The sequence below is a fragment of the Lathyrus oleraceus genome, chromosome 4 (genome assembly GCF_024323335.1).
Source record: "Lathyrus oleraceus cultivar Zhongwan6 chromosome 4, CAAS_Psat_ZW6_1.0, whole genome shotgun sequence".
NCBI classification, from domain to species: Eukaryota; Viridiplantae; Streptophyta; class Magnoliopsida; order Fabales; family Fabaceae; genus Lathyrus; species Lathyrus oleraceus.
The window spans coordinates 370,567,053-370,586,615 of record NC_066582.1 but is presented as its reverse complement, the minus strand read 5'-3'; the positions used below and the strand labels follow the sequence as shown (position 1 = coordinate 370,586,615).

Genomic DNA, 19,563 nt, shown 5'->3' with positions numbered 1-19,563 from the left:
GGTCTGTCTTAATATCCACCAATTCGCGTAATTCTCCGTGTTGATTGAACGTGGACACGAGCCATTGTATTCTTCTAATCCGTTCACCCTCTCCAATTTCTAATCCGGAGCCGCAACGGCACAAAATATTACATCAGCACTTTGTTTTTGAATGTATGCAGACATTGTTGAAACAGGGAAAATTGAAATTGATGGTGGTTGAATTGTATTAGGAGATGAGTTTGAGTGAAAAATATTGCATCCAATGCGTGGTATTTATAGAGACGGACAAAACATTTGGGCGCTTGAGGGATTGACGCCCACATGACCATCACATGCAGCCAGATGAATTAGCGCCCACACAACCAAATGCACCTAGGCACCACTAGCATTGACGCCTCCTCATGAGGCCCAATGTAGGCGCCACTAGTATTGGCGCCTCCTCATGAGGAGCGCAATGCATGCGCCAATGCTTGTGGCGCCTCCTCGTGAGGAGCGCAATGCATGCGCCAATGCTATTGACGCCTCCTCTTTATGCATTGGGGGTGCCCCAGTTCATCTGACGCATCCTCTACCAAACCTGGTTATTTTGATAATTTTTTTAAATAATTAGTTATTTTGAAAAAAAAATAAAAATAATTATTATTTTGAAAAAAAATTCCAAACTTTTACCTACTTCCTCTTCAAGAACACCCATATTAATCCTATTTGAATCTGCTCAAACTTCAACAAAATTCAAGAAACCGATTTCCTGAATTTCACAAAACTCCCAATATCTTTTTATCTGAGTACAATTATCGTACTATGTAATCAAGCTTCATGTTAATCCTATTCATAGAGGATATGAACTCTACTATTTTCATTAACTTGTGCCATAAGACAATGATTCAATTAGTAAAAAATATGAGCATACAAAAGTATATAGACAATCATGAATATGGTATCTATCGGGTAAATATAACTGTCAACTGAATATGGTTTCAGAGTTATAGATATATCCAAAACCAACAATGCTTAAAACCAACAGTACAACAATAACAATTGACCCCAAACTCCATATAATATAACTATACTTAATCCGATTCAAAGCCATAATTCAGAAAGAAAGGAAATAGCATAACAATAACCAATTTCTTTTTCTACATATCATTACAATGACATTCAAGATTAGCCCATGGTTCAAAAAGTTACAGAATAATTAAACCTATAATTTAAAGCCTAGTGTCGAGGGTGAGGCACAAATTGGTATTATTCTCCAGCTCAGCCAAGTGATTATGCATGAAAAGGATACCATATTTTCTCTGGGAGAAGCAATTTAAGCATTCTAAGAGAAACTTGAGAAATACTCATCAATCTGCATAAAAATGCTCAGTAGACATCAAAGAGTAAAGGTAATCAGAAGAACTGTTACCCATGGTTTTAAACTGCTTTCCACAAGAACGGCGACAGTAATTGTGACTACAAGTCTACAACCTATGCTTTTCAAGATCTCAACAACCACATCAAATCCAGCTATATCTGACTACAATATTCTACATATCAAATATCATAACATAACCACCACAACTGTAATTAAAAACCTTACTTATATGATAACAAGATGTGCATAAAGTAAACCAGGGTGTTACAATTTGATTACATTACATGTTTTAACTGAACCAAAATAAAAAACATAACGAACAGGCTTTTCCTTTCTGTTTTACAGGTAAACCGAATGCTAAATTAAGCCGATAAATAAGAGACTCATCTGTCATCATTCATTAACTATGAAAATATGGAATACACAAAAATGCTCATCACCAATTCACTGCCACTATCACTAATTACTACCACAATAACTAATAACTAACATGTGCTTGTGATCAAAACCATAAACACATCCAACCAAGCCAACAACATATAAACAATTTCATCAATTACACCATATCTTGATAAAAACAAAAAATTGCCATTTAGATCTATGAAACACTGGCACATATATAGACACGACACGCAGGACTAGTTGAATAATGCGGTAATGTGGAATACCAAACACACACCTTCAATCTGAAGTGTCAATGCTACATAGTCATGATCAATCATCATCGTCATGATCACTCTCATCCCTGAAATACCCAGCTTTCTTCCCTTTCTTCTTCGTCTTGTTGTTGTCCAAACCCTCATCATCATTTCTGTTTCTCCCCAGCAACCTTTCACCCGCTTCGTCATCCACAACAGAAGCCCAATTATCGTCAAACTGCTCCGCAGCAATCTGACCACCCTCCTCCTCCTCCTCATCACCTTCCTCCTCCCCATCCCTATCCCTCAGCCCACTAAATCCCCGTCGCGGCTTCTTAGGCTGAAGCCGCGGCCTCGGCCCCAACTGATTCTTAGGACACTCATACGACAAATGACCATGCCCCCCACACTCATAACACAAAGCAGTCTCAGTATTGTACATGCACTTCCGAATAAACTCCGGAGCACGTCCATTATCAGCAGCAATAGAAGCAGTTAGAGTCCTTCCATTGAGAATCTTCTTATTCATCTCCGCCACGGCGCGTTGGGCGTCATTACGAGAAACAAATTGGACAAACGCGACACCGCGGCGTAGGCGCGTGTGACGGTCTTTGAGAACGGTTACACACGCGATGCGGCCGAAAGTAGAGAAGAGCGTATGGAGATCGGAGTTTGTTAGGGAGTAATCTAGATTAGAAACGTATAGCGTCGATTTTGATGGTGCTAAGGGTTCACATGTTCCTCCTATTGATGATCCTTTGTTGTTCGGTTTTGATTGGGGTTGATTACTGGATGTGGTGCCGGTGGTGGTGTTGGGGGTTGTGACGAAGCGCAATAGCGGTAGTAGAAAACGTCGTCGTCTTCATCGCTGTCGCTGTGTTTTCGTTTCTGTTTCTTCTTGCTTGACATTTTTTTCGGTTCAGGTTTTTTGTTTCCGGCAACGGCGTTCGGTTTCCGGCAACGGATTTAGTTCTCCGATGCTTCTTTAATCTATAGAGGAAATCTGAGAGTGGAGAGATTCTATAATGCGTTTGAGAAACCCTAGAGAAGTGAAGCGAAACTCCAAGCGGATCTGGACATGGATCCGGATATTTTGGATTGGTTTTATATATGGTGTTATCCATTCTTATTTTTTTATAAGCAGTACTATCCATATGTAAATGGACAAATTGGTCACCGCCAGAGTACTTGTAAAGATAGCATAAAACTAAAAATTATTATGTTTTAATATTTTTTTATTTAATTAGTCAGCCACCCATCTGCATATATAAATTTTAATAATTTTTTGTTAGTATGATGCTAGATTTTTTAAGACAAAAATTTCTAGTTCGTTAGATATACAATTTTATTATATTATTTTAGATTATATTTTAATATCTTAAGATAAATAAAGTTATTGAAATTTAGCAAAAATAGAATAGAGTGAAATAGAAATTTTATTACTTTATTATTTGAATAATTAGCGATAAAAACAAAGTAAGTTTTTGATTCTGCTCATATAAAAGAGAAACAATACTGATGGAAAGTGATGAAAATTTTCATTCTGCTCATATTAAAGGGAACAATACTCGTAGAAAGTGATCAATACTAGTAGAAAGTGATGTAATTTTTTATTCCTCATATCTAAGGGAAACAATGCTAATGAAAAGTGATGAAATGAAATAAAATAGAATAATAAAATTTTATTATACTGGATCCGATTTTAATTAACTCAAACAATGTAATCTTATTCTATTTCATCTCATATCACTTCATATCATCTCATCGCATCAATTTAAGCAAAACCTTAGTCTAATAACTTCAGTTTCACAACATTTAAAAACTCTTATGTAGAATTTGTCCAGAATTGAAGAGGACTCATCTCTTACTAGAAACTCAACAATGAATTTGTTTTCAAAAGTAATGCTTTATTTATATGCTTAGATTATGTTTGGACATCTTAAAATGAAGATATAAGTATAAAAATGAACATAGTGAATCAACAAAATTAGAAGTACATACGATTAAAATGCATCAAAATCGATGACATCTTTTTAAATATATTGAACTTTTCGCATTAGACTTTTTTCTATTGTATTATTTTTCAACATCATTTAATTTCTAGAACTCATGCATCCTATCCAAAAAACCAAAGTTCTCACTCAGATGTTTCTTCCTTAAGGCGTTCTCTCCATTCTACGAATGTTGGTGGTAGAGGACACCCTCGTTTCAAATAAGCTTGTATAAAATGCATCTTAGTAGCAATCTGTCTAATCAAGACAACCCGACCATTTAAATTATTTGGAGGGCAACTTAGCAGAGGGAAAACGATTTACGAAAAACTATGTCTTGTAAACTAAACTAAAACTCAGTCATATACATTTGATATAAGATGACTCATTTCAGAAAAATTCATCCACTTTATTGTCGTTGTGGGGACACCAATTTTACTAAGAATCAAAGGATTTTGAATAGCTTGTATTTGTGCATTAGTCATATAGAGTCGCATGTAATTGTCGCACCCCAAAAAAAGATGATAATGCGATCCCTCGCGATAGGACGCGGAAAAAAAAATGTTGTTCAAAACAGAGTCGCCACCGAACTTTATTTATTCCAATGAAGGAATAGGAAAATATCGAGAAAACCTTTAGAAATAAGAATAATGGTCGTCGCAACCATATTCGGGTTTGGGAGTCGATTACGCAAGGGGAAGGTATTACCACCCCTCACGTCCGTTGTACTCAACAGGAACCTTTTAGTCTGATTTTGCTATTTGACTGTTAATTGACTGTTTATCTGCTTGCTTTGAGTAGTTAGAATTGATGATAGATGTGGATGAAGACCTCAGGATGGGGGAAATGGGAGGTTTTTTATTAGTGTGCTCGCGAAGATACAACAATCTCCTGCCTACGTATCCTTATGGTGCAATAAGGAAATCAGAGCATTCGTAGTTCGGGCTACTACGAATATTGGTTGTGTTTTGTTTTGATGAACGACTGTATAGGTCGGCGTTCTAACGGCTAAACACTGGCTTGTCTACTCTCGGTGGAGGCTCTAGCACTGGTTTGTTGTGCGCATTAGAAAGGATTGACAGTGTTCTTTTTGAAAGGGTTTTGGTCACGCGGGGGTGGCGAGTTGAATTGACGTGTTTGGATTTGATTGGTTACGATCGCTCGAGGGCGAGAAGTTAGGTTTGATTTGTTGATGATTTGAGGAACGACGAAAGATTGAGCAATATGGTTTACACCAATCGTTCAATTCTTTCGAGGAATAATAAGGCGTGCGCCTTCTATTCCCTTTTCGTTCGAATTGGTTTGAAAGTTTGTTTGTGGATGTTGAATACGCACGGTAGTGAGGCGTACGCCTCCTACTTGCTTATTCAAAGAATAACGAGGCGTACGCCACCTATTCCCTTATCCAAGTTTATTTAACGTGTTTTAGTCGAAAGTCGATAATTTCTGCAATATGGCGTACGCCAATTATCCAAATAATCGAGAGACGGTGAGGCGTACGCCTCCCATCTTTTATCACCTGAGGTTTAAATTGTAAAAAGATATGTGTAGATATTGTATTCGATTTATGAAGATAGCTTGAATTTTGGGTTGGTAGGTTTGGATTTGTCGATGATTTGAGCAAGGTGGCGTACGCCAATTATTCAAATAATCAAGGAGTGGTGAGGCGTACGCCTCCCATTCTCTATTGAAGTTGTATAGTTTATTTTGTAAAATTGGGTTTGATATAAGAGGTGATTTGAGTTTATTCGATTGTGTTTTAAGTTTGATGACAAAAACTCGAGCAATGTGGCGTACGCCAATTATTTGAATAATCGAAAGATAGTGAGGCGTACGCCTCCTATCCTCTTTATTATCATAAATTTAGAATTAAATGTTTTAGAATTTGTAGTTGATTTGGAAAATGATTTGAATATGATGGTTGAAGTTTAGAAATAATTTGAATTTAGAACCTATGTTTGATTTGAAAAATTGATTTGAAATTGTATGATTATTAGGGTTTTAATTGAATGACGAAAATCCGAGCAATATGGCGTACGCCAATTATTCGAATAATCGAGAGATAATGAAGCGGATGCTCACTATTCTCCTTTTCATTCAAAGATTAATTATTAAAAATAAAACTTTTAGAATTTATAATTAATTGGTGGAGTGATTTTAATTTTATGGAGTTTTAGGGTTTTAAATGAATGACGAAAATCCGAGCAATATGGCGTACGCCAATTGTTCGAATAGTCGAGAGATAGTGAAGCGGAGGCTTACTATTCTCCTTTTCATTCAAAATTAAATTAAATAATTTTTAAGAGAATACTATTTAAATACGGTGAATTTGAATTTATTTAGAATTAATATACTTTTGGGAAAGACTATTTGGTGTTGACGTTAACCATTAATCCACCATTTAACTAATTATAATATTATAACAAGATAAAAAGAAGAGTTGAAAAGAGTAATCGAAACCGAACTAATAAATATTTCTAATATTAGTGTTATCTTAATTTTAATTAAAACAATCAAGAATAGCTCATAAACCAAGTAGACCAAATTGGAATGTTTGGGAAATAAATAAAAAGTTAGGCCCTAAACATTGGATCAAAGAAGGCCCAAGGAACTTAAAGTAGTGTTATTTTCGGGATGGGCCACAAGGCCCAAAATCCTCTCCTACTCAGCCAAGTGGTACCGCCGAGAAGAGAAAAGGTTGACCTCGGTTTACCTACCGCCACGCGCATCATTGTTCATTTATAACATCATAAAGATTTTGGGAACATAATCTGACAGCACCCAAGTATCTATCATCAATAACATTAATTTACTCTTAATAATATTTTAAAAGAAGAAACAATCACCCCTTAAAGCAAAGAAATAAATCAAAATAATTTTGTCTCTCTCTTTTAAATCGACTCTTCATTCTTTCTGGAAAATATCGTCTCCCTATTAAATCGTGTGCATGGTCCCAATCCAAAACTACAGAGAGAGAAATTTTTTTTGAAAGGAAACCGATGAACACCCTTCGCTGTTCATCCTCAAACAAACCAGGACTCGAACATGAAGTTCAAAACTTCCAACGTGACAAACGACCACAATCCCCTCAAACCTCCAAATCCTCGACGGGATCTAGAAAACAGTAGCGAATCGGAACCTTAAAGGAAAACCTAATCTTAGCTTCTAACCCGTTTTCTATATCACAATCAACAACAGAAATTAACGAGTCAAAATACAAGGTCAAAGCACTTTAAAGCAAAATAAAAGGGAAAGATTCCTCCAGAGCATCGTAGCCCCGATGAAGACCTGACGGCCATGATTACCTTCGGTGAGTATGTATGACGTTGTCCCTCTTCTTTTGCTTGTTGTTTCAAGTTTCTTCCTTTTCTTTCTATCCTTCTGTATCCACTCCTTGTTTTCTGTCTGATTCTGACTTTCTCCTCTAATTGATTGTCATTTTCTTTTGCACGCGATTGAAGGGGTCAAGCTCTTCAAACCCTGATTTTCAGTGTGAAAATCAGAGTTGAAATACAGAGTTTTAGCGGAGCTTTTCGGTGTAAGGTTCGTTTGGGATTTCAACAGAGTGACGGTATTTTTCTTCTCTCCTTTTTCAATCGATTAGCTTTCCTTTTTATAGAGTGAAATGAGCTCCCCAAAATCGTGTGTGGATCCTTGGCAGATGGTGCAAAAAGGAATCATTCCGTTAGCATCAAATCTTTCTTTAGATTTTGGTGGGGACCAATGTAAATGTGGAAGGTGTAACACCCCGATAAAATATGATAATTATTTAATTTGAGTTAATAGTATATTTATTAATTTAATTAAATAATTGGAATGTTATTATTGGAATAATAAAAATTGGAATTGGAATCAGTAAAGAGTTCCACTTATAAAAAGGTTTTTCACGTGAAAAGGGAGAACGACTCAAAAGTGGAAAAGAGAAAAGAGCAAGGGCAAGAGAACAAGGGTTGAAGAAAGGGAAAAGCTGGAAGCTAAAGATTGCCGGATTAACTCAGGTAAGGGGGGCTTATCGTTGTTTAATGGGTATTATGGGTTAACATGTAATGGGTAGTAATAAGCCGTTGAATCGACCCTAATTTGGAAGATGAGTGCTGCAAATTGCGATGAATAAGTTATGTTAAAAACTGTAATTGAATCTATAATTGGGTGAGTCGTAATTTGCTGGACGTGTAGCTTTTTACGGAATTGAAATCGGAGGTCCGGAAGTCCTCCAACGGTGAAAAATGCGGAGAATTCTGCATTCTGTTCGTGTTAGCGCAGGAACAACTTTCTGTCTTGCGTTAACGGGTTAACCCAGGGTGTTAACCGGTTAACACTGTTGTGAATTATGGAAAATTGCTGTCTGTCTTGCGTTAACCGGTTAACCCAGGGCGTTAACCGGTTAACACTGTTAAAATGTGCCAGGAAGCGCGTTCTGTGTTGCGTTAACCGGTTAACCCAGGGCGTTAACCGGTTAACACTGTTTGAAAAGTGGAAAAACTGATATTTAAATATTGTGTACAATTGATGTTTGGCCTATATTGGTGTATGATATAGTAGGGATCATTTCCCGTTGTTTTGAGCTGTATAGGTATTAGTAGAGTGTGCTAATACTGTGATTTATCATTTGGCATGACATGATATGATTCTGTGATAAATATGCTGATGATGTATGATGGTATGCATAATGTTGTGAATATATCTATTATGTATGCAATTGTGGATGGACTGTTTTATGGCTTAGAGTGTGAGCATATGTCCATTGTGGATTGTTGATGATGGTTGCATGCTAGGTGATTTAGCGTGCATAGTATGGCCTTTATGGTGGTAGCTAATTCCCATGGTGAGGAATTAGTGAGTTAGTTATTGTGGATTGTTGTTGATGTTTGCATGCTAGGTGATTTAGCGTGCATAACATGGCCTTTATGGTGGTAGCTAATTCCCATGGTGAGGAATTAGTGAGTGAGTCACTAGGTCTCAAATGAGTGGGACTAGTGAGCTTGGTAGCCGTATCTGGATTTGATCGGTGAGGTTGAACTATGTGTTCACGAATAGTCGGTATCGCATGCATGGAGTCTCATTGCATAATGTATGTATGGCGTATAATATGAATGGATGTATTCCAATATTATACGTGTGTTTTGTGTTTGTGTTGAGTATGATTATGAGTTGATGTTGCCGTTGCTGAATGTGTGATCTGATTAGGGTGATGAAATGTGTTAATTTACTTAGCATTACATGATATTTTATAATGCTTGTTATATCGATTGAGGAACTCACCCTTACAACTATGTTTCAGGTAACGAGCAGTGATTGAGTAGAAGCTAGTGCTTGGAGTCTAGTGTAGTTCCTTAGTGGGTCATGCTCTGGTATATGTAACATCGGGATGGGATGTTTTACTTGTTTTCATTGTTGGTTGTTGAACAAGTTACATGTAATGTGTTACATGTTTTGTATGTTGTTAGATTTCTATCCGCTGCGAATTGTGCAATGTTTTATTTGAGTAATAAATGAGCATGACAAGCTATTTTGATGAATGGTGTGAAGTGTCAAGTGTGACACCCTTAATTGCATATTTACTCTGATGTATATTTTGTTGTTTTAATTAAATTTTGGGGTATTTTAGAAGGGTGTTACATTAGTGGTATCAGAGCATAGTCGGTCGAGTCGAGTCGTAATTATTCTGTTTCACTGTACGTGATAGGTGTTGTGTAACCCTATCAGTACTTATTGTTTTAGCTTGTTGGGTTTTCAGAATAGAGATGGCTGGAAGAGGTAGAGACGATGCTGCGATTGCTGAGGCTCTGGGTATGCTAGCTGGAGTACTTGGAGGGAATCCGAATGTTGTGGGATTGGGAGCTGCTCGTCAACTGAGTGAGTTCCAGAAGAATAATCCTCCAATGTTCAAGGGAGCATACGATCCAGATGGTGCTCAGAAATGGTTGAAGGAGATCAAGAGAATCTTCCGAGTGACTGAGTGTGCCGATAACCAGAAGGTCAGGTTCGGTACGCATATGCTGTCAGAGGAAGCAGATGATTGGTGGGTTGCTACCCGCACTGAGTTGGAAGCTGCTGAGGGTGCTGAGATCACTTGGGCGGTGTTCAGAGAGAGATTCCTGAGGAAGTACTTTCCAGAGGATGTCAGAGGAAAGAAAGAGATAGAGTTCTTAGAATTGAAGCAAGGGAACCGGTCTGTTACTGAGTATGCTGCTAAGTTCACAGAGCTGTCGAAGTATTACACTCCCTATGATGAGGCTACTGGGGAATTTTCAAAATGTGTGAAGTTTGAGAACGGGTTACGTCCCGAGATCAAGCAGGCTATTGGGTATCAGCGGATCAGAGTGTTTTCTGACTTGGTTGACTGTTGCAGGATTTTTGAACAGGATACCAAGGCCAGAGCGGAGAGCTATCAGCAGAGGGTTGATAGGAAAGGCAAGAACCAGAATGATCGTGGAAAACCGTATGCAGCTGGCAAAGGTTTCCAGAGACAGAGTGGGATGAAGAGACCTAGTGGGGGAGACTCCAGTGCCCCTGCTAAGTGTTACAGATGTGGTCAGGCTGGACATCGTATCCATGAGTGTACCAGTACTAAGAAGAAGTGTTTCAAGTGTGGCAAAGGTGGTCACTTGGCTGCAGAGTGTCGGTTGAAGACTGTGACTTGTTTCAACTGTGGAGAGGTGGGTCATATCAGTCCACAGTGTCCTAAGCCGAAGAGAGAGAACCAGTCGGGAGGCAAGGTCTTTGCTTTATCGGGTTCTGAGACTTCTGCAGATGATCGTTTGATTCGAGGTACGTGTTATATTAATGGCTTTCCTCTCGTAGCTATTATTGACACAGGTGCGACTCATTCCTTTATATCTTTGGATTGTGCTGTCAAACTTAAATTAGAGATATCTGAGATGCATGGAAGTATGGTGATTGATACTCCTGCGAAGGGTTCAGTGACTACTACTTCAGTTTGTTTAAATTGTCCTTTGAGTATTTTTGGTAGAGACTTTGGGATGGACCTCGTGTGTCTTCCATTAGTACAGATTGATGTTATCCTGGGTATGAACTGGTTGGTGTTTAACCGGGTTTATATCAACTGTTTTGATAAGACTGTGATCTTTCCTGAGATTGAGGAAGGAAAGAGTTTGTTTCTATCAGCAAGGCAGGTGAATGAGGCAGTAGCAGATGGGGCAGAGTTGTTTATGCTGTTAGCGACTTTGGAGGCTAAAGATAAACCGGTGATTTGCGATCTAGCCGTGGTGTGTGATTTTCCTGATGTGTTTCTTGAAGAAGTGAATGAATTACCGCCAGAGCGTAAAGTTGAGTTCTCGATTGATTTGGTACCTGGTACTAGGCCGATATCGATGGCTTCGTATCGTATGTTTGCTGTTGAGTTAACTGAATTGAAGAGTCAGCTGGAAGATCTGTTGGATAAGAAATTTATTCGTCCGAGTGTGTCACCTTGGGGCGCACCAGTGTTATTGGTTAAGAAGAAAGAAGGTACTATGAGGTTGTGTGTGGACTACAGGCAACTGAATAAAGTGACGATCAAAAATAGGTATCCTTTGCCGAGGATTGATGATTTGATGGATCAGTTGGTTGGTGCAAGTGTGTTCAGCAAAATAGATTTGAGATCGGGGTATCATCAGATACGTGTGAAAACTGAGGATATTCAGAAGACTGCTTTCAGAACAAGGTATGGACATTATGAGTATTCTGTAATGCCTTTTGGTGTGACTAATGCGCCTGGGGTATTTATGGAGTATATGAATAGGATTTTCCATCCGTACCTAGACAAGTTTGTTGTGGTGTTTATTGACAATATTTTGGTGTATTCGAAATCTGAAGAAGAGCATGCTGAACATTTGAGAGTGGTTTTAGGAGTTCTACGAGAAAAGAAGTTATTTGCTAAACTGTCTAAGTGTGAATTTTGGTAAGAAGAGGTTAGTTTTCTTGGTCATGTGGTTTCAGGAGGTGGTATTGCTGTTGATCCTTCTAAGATAGAAGCGGTATCTAAGTGGGAAGCTCCGAAGTCAGTTTCTGAGATAAGGAGTTTTCTTGGACTTGCAGGTTATTATAGGAAATTCATTGAGGGATTTTCTAAATTGGCGTTACCGTTGACGATGTTGACTAGAAAGGGGCAGGCGTTTGTTTGGGACTCAAAATGTGAAGAAGGTTTCCAAGAGTTAAAGAGAAGATTAACTACTACTCCTATTCTGATATTACCAAGTCCGTCAGAACCATTTGAGGTTTACTGTGATGCTTCATTGTTGGGTTTGGGTGGTGTTTTGATGCAGAATAAGCAGGTTGTAGCTTATGCTTCGAGACAACTGAAGGTTCATGAGAGGAACTATCCGACGCACGATTTATAGTTGGCAGTTGTGGTATTTGTTCTGAAGTTATGGAGGCATTACTTGTACGGGTCAAGATTTGAGGTTTTCAGTGACCATAAAAGTTTAAAGTATTTGTTTGATCAGAAAGAGCTGAATATGAGACAGAGGAGATGGTTAGAGTTTCTGAAGGATTATGACTTTGGTTTGAATTACCATCCGGGTAAAGCAAACGTAGTGGCTGATGCATTGAGTCGGAAATCATTGCATATGTCTATGTTAATGGTTAAGGAATTGGATTTAATTGAGCAGTTTAGAGACTTGAGTTTGATGTGTGAGAGTACTCACAATAGTGTTAAATTGGGAATGTTGAAGTTAACGAGTGGTATTCTGGATGAGATTAGAGAGGGTCAGAAATCCGATGTGCTTTTGGTTGATAAGTTGACGCTAGTGAATCAAAGTCAAGGTGGTGAATTCAGAGTTGATGAGAATGGTGTTTTGAAAATTGGTAATCGGGTGTGTATTCCGGATGTTGTCGAACTTAAGAAGAGTATTCTTGAGGAAGGACATCGTAGTAGTCTGAGTATTCATCCTGGGGCTACGAAGATGTATCATGATTTGAAAAAGTTATTTTGGTGGCCGGGAATGAAGAGAGAAATTGCGAGTTTTGTTTATTCTTGTTTGACTTGTCAGAAGTCAAAGATTGAGCATCAGAAGCCGTCTGGGCTAATGCAACCGTTGGCTATTCCAGAGTGGAAGTGGGATAGTATCAGTATGGATTTTGTTTCTGGTTTACCGAGGACAATTAAGAATTTTGAAGCTATTTGGGTGATTGTTGACAGATTGACAAAATCGGCTCATTTCATTCCGATCAGAATGGATTATCCGTTAGAGATATTAGCTGAGTTGTATATTGAGAAAATTGTAAGTTTGCATGGTATTCCGTCGAGTATTGTTTCGGACAGAGATCCTAGATTTACATCGAAGTTCTGGGAAGGTTTGCAGAGGGCTTTGGGAACTAAGCTGAGATTGAGTTCTGCATATCATCCGCAGACTGATGGTCAGACTGAGAGGACGATTCAGTCACTGGAGGATCTTTTGAGGGCTTGTGTTTTGGAAAAGGGAGGTGCTTGGGATTGTTATTTACCTTTGACTGAGTTTACCTACAACAATAGTTTTCATTCGAGCATTGGTATGGCATCGTTTGAAGCTTTGTATGGTAGGAGATGTCGGACACCTTTATGTTGGTATGAGTCCGGTGAGAGTGTTGTGGTTGGACCGGAGATTGTTCAACAAACTACGGAAAAGATTAAGATGATTCAGGAGAAGATGAGGATTGCTCAGAGTCGTCAGAAGAGTTATCACGACAAGAGGAGGAAGTCCCTTGAGTTTCAAGAGGGAGATCATGTGTTTCTTCGTGTTACTCCGATAACTGGGGTTGGTCGAGCTTTGAAGTCGAAGAAGTTGACACCTCGATTTATTGGTCCTTATCAGATTTTGGAGAGGATAGGGGAGGTAGCCTATCGTATCGCTTTACCGCAGTCACTTGCGAATTTGCATGGGGTTTTTCATGTGTCTCAGTTGAGGAGGTACATTCCTGATCCGTCGCATGTGGTCCAAGTAGATGATGTACAGGTGAGAGATAACCTGACTGTTGAAACATCACCTATGAGGATCGAGGATCGAGAGTTGAAGCAGTTGCGGGGTAAAGAAATTGCCTTGGTAAAGGTAGCTTGGGGAGGACCAGCAGGTGGAAATGTGACTTGGGAACTTGAGAGTCAGATGAAGGAGTCTTATCCAGAGTTATTCGCCTGAGGTATGTTTTCGAGGACGAAAACTCTTTTAGTGGGGGAGAGTTGTAACTCCCCGATAAAATATGATAATTATTTAATTTGAGTTAATAGTATATTTATTAATTTAATTAAATAATTGGAATATTATTATTGGAATAATAAAAATTGGAATTGGAATCAGTAAAGAGTTCCACTTATAAAAAGGTTTTTCACGTGAAAAGGGAAAACGACTCAAAAGTGGAAAAGAGAAAAGAGCAAGGGCAAGAGAACAAGGGTTGAAGAAAGGGAAAAGCTGGAAGCTAAAGATTGCCGGATTAACTCAGGTAAGGGGGGCTTATCGTCGTTTAATGGGTATTATGGGTTAACATGTAATGGGTAGTAATAAGCCGTTGAATCGACCCTAATTTGGAAGATGAACGCTGCAAATTGCGATGAATAAGTTATGTTAAAAACTGTAATTGAATCTATAATTGGGTGAGTCGTAATTTGCTAGACGTGTAGCTTTTTACGGAATTGAAATCGGAGGTCCGAAAGTCCTCCAACGGTGAAAAATGCGGAGAATTCTGCATTCTGTTCGTGTTAGCGCAGGAACAGCTTTCTGTCTTGCGTTAACCGGTTAACCCAGGGTGTTAACCGATTAACACTGTTGCGAATTATGGAAAATTGCTGTCTGTCTTGCGTTAACCGGTTAACCCAGGGCGTTAACCGGTTAACACTGTTAAAATGTGCCAGGAAGCGCGTTCTGTGTTGCGTTAACCGGTTAACCCAGGGCGTTAACCGGTTAACACTGTTTGAAAAGTGGAAAAACTGATATTTAAATATTGTGTACAATTGATGTTTGGCCTATATTGGTGTATGATATAGTAGGGATCATTTCCCGTTGTTTTGAGCTGTATAGGTATTAGTAGAGTGTGCTAATACTGTGATTTATCATTTGGCATGACATGATATGATTCTGTGATAAATATGCTGATGATGTATGATGGTATGCATAATGTTGTGAATATATCTATTATGTATGCAATTGTGGATGGACTGTTTTATGGCTTAGAGTGTGAGCATATGTCCATTGTGGATTGTTGATGATGGTTGCATGCTAGGTGATTTAGCGTGCATAGTATGGCCTTTATGGTGGTAGCTAATTCCCATGGTGAGGAATTAGTGAGTTAGTTATTGTGGATTGTTGTTGATGTTTGCATGCTAGGTGATTTAGCGTGCATAGCATGGCCTTTATGGTGGTAGCTAATTCCCATGGTGAGGAATTAGTGAGTGAGTCACTAGGTCTCAAATGAGTGGGACTAGTGAGCTTGGTAGCCGTATCTGGATTTGATCGGTGAGGTTGAACTATGTGTTCACGAATAGTCGGTACCGCATGCATGGAGTCTCATTGCATAATGTATGTATGGCATATAATATGAATGGATGTATTCCAATATTATACGTGTGTTTTGTGTTTGTGTTGAGTATGATTATGAGTTGATGTTGCCGTTGCTGAATGTGTGATCTGATTAGGGTGATGAAATGTGTTAATTTACTTAGCATTACATGATATTTTATAATGCTTGTTATATCGATTGAGGAACTCACCCTTACAACTATGTTTCAGGTAACGAGCAGTGATTGAGTAGAAGCTAGTGCTTGGAGTCTAGTGTAGTTCCTTAGTGGGTCATGCTCTGGTATATGTAACATCGGGATGGGATGTTTTACTTGTTTTCATTGTTGGTTGTTGAACAAGTTACATGTAATGTGTTACATGTTTTGTATGTTGTTAGATTTCTATCCGCTGCGAATTGTGCAATGTTTTATTTGAGTAATAAATGAGCATGACAAGCTATTTTGATGAATGGTGTGAAGTGTCAAGTGTGACACCCTTAATTGCATATTTACTCTGATGTATATTTTGTTGTTTTAATTAAATTTTGGGGTATTTTAGAAGGGTGTTACAGTAGGAAACGGATTTGATTGTGGTCCCAAAAAATCTCCAAATGCGTGGCCGTCTTCACTGAATCTCCCATCTAGTTTTTACTGCGGTGAAACCTTCAACAATTAAGGTAAGGAAATTGGTATTTACTGGCATATATTTTAACCTTAATTGATGACTTCTCAACTTCGATTCACAACACTTCTTCCGTTTTTGCTGATGTGAGGACTTAATACATTTAGGTATGAACTAATAAAATATATCATTGTTTTTATAATTAATTTTATTTTTTATTTTATTTGTATTAAAATATTACAAATATATTAAAACAAACTTTTAGAATTTTTTTTCAAAATAACCATTATTTTCAAAAATATTTCCAAAATAACCAATTATTCAAAAATATTACCAAAATAATTAGGTTTGATAGAGGATGCGGCAGATGAATTGACATACCCCCAATGCATGAAGAGGAGGCGCCAATAGCATTGACGCATGCATTAGACTCCTCGTGAGGAGGCGCCAATGCTAGTGGTGCCTACATTGGCCCTCATGAGGAGGCGCCAATGTTAGTGGCGCCTATGTATGTTTGATTGGTGTATGCGCCAATTCATCTGGCGCATACACCCCCTGCTATTTTTTTTTTAATTATTAATATTTAATTTTTATTATTTAATAAAAAAGAAATAGTAATGAAAAAAAAATTCATTGATGATGTAATAATTGGTTACATTGGACTGACAATAAACTAATGACCTGTCCGATTATAACGTCCCCCTGTTCCACATCCCGGTGCGTTAGTTTATCTCCTAGGTCTTCCACGATTTTCTTGAGGTGTTTTGGGTCTTTGTGTGCTGACCTGATCGAGCGATGGTTGGTTGGAAGGTCCAACGGAAGTTCCAGCGGTATTTGATAGATGTGTCATCATTTGCTCCCAATATCTGGAGGGGCTCTGGCCAACGGCACTTCCGTAATGGAGTTCGGTGCCCATGTCATCGTAGTTAGGGCGTTGTGGTTGAGTGAATTGGGGACGACATAGTTGCCCAAATTGGGTCATTGAGTCGTTTTGGAAACAAAGCAATGGTTTCTGGGGCGACTATAGTTAAACAATGGTTGGGTGTTATTGATGGGGGGCTACGATGAAGTGACCCATATGAATCATCTAGGCTATAGACAGTTGTGGTTGCGGGGTTTGATTCTTGGTTTTGTGTTTGAGTGAGAGGTATGAATGGATTGCGATGTTGGATGGTTGGTTGTTGGGTGGTTGGCATGAACTAGTTGCGATGTTGGGTGTTTGGTTGTTGTGTCTATGTGGTTGGTTGATGTTGTATGGTTGGTTGTTGGGTTTGGGTGGGTTCACATTGGTGTTGGGTGGTGAATTATTGTGGGGCATACGATGACGAAGCATGTTGGCGTGGATCCAGCAAATACCGCGGCTCAGATACAAATTGTTGAGTTGTTACCGATCTAAACCATGCCATATACTTTGTTGTGTCGGTCTTGCACCATGGATATCTGGTTCGTTCAAGATGTGTTATCTTTGATTCCTCTATGGACGACACATGTCTTTTGCAAAGTCTCTCCAATCAGAATAATCCCATTGTGCATCAACCCTTTTTTGATGTCAATTCCCCAAACACGTGGGAGATTCTGGAATCTGTTGTAGCATTCAGAACTGCAGTTTGACCCGATCACTCTGGTGCATTTCCACCATAGTGAATCGGATAACCGGTGTCTTCGTTGTCCAAACTGCAGCATCGTCATGGTTCACATCATGATCCAGACCCAGATATGACCTCCAAACAAACTGTAAAACAATACAAAACGATTAGATGGAAAATAATTTGAGAAGTATTTTTAAATTAAAATATAGTTGGGTAGGATTATTACATCGTCATGTCCAATGTGGTCCAATAGATTTCGATAGACTACAATAGCGTGTTTCAGACACATGTTGTAGTTCATTCCCCTTACTGACCACCTAAGATAAAAAAGAAGTGAAAAATATTATTTACTATTAATTATAATATAAAATATAATTAATTAAATGGTGAATGGTAAAGTGTTAGACTTACTTGGTTGCAAACGGGAACACGAATGGGCGCTCATTTATCGGGGCGAGCGACGACATTCTTGACCAACCCCAAGCTTGAAGCAAATACGCACATGAAAAAAAATAAAGGTATTCTTTTTTGTAGTTCTATACATTGCACTATATAGATTGGCCAATACAGCTGAACCCTAACTATAAGTGTTTACCTTATTAATGTTGCGTAATAAAGGTAAATACATTATATTTACAAAATTACCTATATATTCTGGAAACAAAAAATTATCAAATAAAATCATAATATAACACCAAGCTTTTATTATTTTCTCATACTCGGTTGATTCGCCGGGAATTACTATATTGGCATAATATTGTTTAAGGTATTTTAAACTTATACCTTGCCCCCTTGCTTGACCGGACGTGTCTCCCTCAGTTCCGTCGTCTAGCAAATGGGCACCCAATCATTCATTGCAGATATTGTTGTCTTGGTTAACTCGATCATTCACTGCCTTTCCATCTATACGGAGACCCAACAACATGTACACGTCCTCAAGTGTGGTGGTACACTCACCAATCGGAAGGTGAAATGTTTGGGTCTCGGGTCTCCACCTCTACAACAAAGTTAGAATGAACTTGTAGTCCACCGAGTACGAAACAATGTTGAGTAGATTTCCAAATCCACATCCTCTAATATATGGTTCTATTAAAGGATCGTGGGGTACATATTCATGTACACGACATCTAAACCGCTTCGGATCCTAATAATAAAAAAGTAAGAAAATGCAATTAGAAGAAGAAATACATAATCAACAAGCACAACTCTATAAGAAGTAAGAAAAACATAGATAACAAAGGTATAAGACTAAAAATAGAAAAATTAAAAAGAGAGAGATGACATACAAATGCCGATATATTCTCGAGCGTGCCTCCATGTTCATCGCCCATAGTCAACAAAGACATGATTTGATTTTGCAAAGCTTGAGTGTGGTAGAGGAAACAAGTGTGGTAGAAGAATATAATTGAGTATTGATGAAGATGATTTGATATTGTTGATATGAGAGGCTATTTATAGATGAATGAGTGAGTAGGTTTGCAACCTAATATGAATGTGATTGGTTGCATGGAATGGCGAGAGAAGACAAGGGAATGACAAACTTCAGAAAGCAAGTGAGAGATAGCATGTAAGGAATCTCTTCTAGGCGCATGTGAAGAATCAACATGTAAGGCAAGATGCGCCATTCCTCTTGGCGCCTACATGTGATTCTTCACATGCAAGGAAGAGGCTCCCTTCCTCTTGGCGCCTTAGTGTAGGGCAATGGGAAGGGGCGCCCTTCCTAGTGGCGCATAAGACCAATTTTTGTGAAGAGGCACCCATCCTTTTGGCGCCCCAGTTACTTTATGGCGCCTAGAGAATGGGCTCCTAGGTGGGAATCGCAGGGCTCAGGCGCATGTGTATTCTTGTCACTCTTTTCTCTGCATGGTTGATTCTTTCTACTACATGCATGGTCAAGTTTGTACAAACAATGACCAA

The 19,563-nt window shown here is 38.6% G+C and overlaps 1 protein-coding gene across 1 annotated transcript; it reads right to left on the bottom strand.

Moving 5' to 3' along the window:
* Positions 1–2,053: 2,053 nt before the first annotated feature.
* Positions 2,054–3,131, bottom strand: LOC127137497 (U11/U12 small nuclear ribonucleoprotein 31 kDa protein). The gene is made up of 2 exons (XM_051063957.1): positions 2,804–3,131; positions 2,054–2,664 (listed from the first exon to the last, which is right to left on the bottom strand). Exons 1-2 carry the CDS (start codon positions 3,129–3,131, stop codon positions 2,054–2,056), a joined length of 939 nt encoding a protein of 312 aa, XP_050919914.1.
* Positions 3,132–19,563: the final 16,432 nt, after the last annotated feature.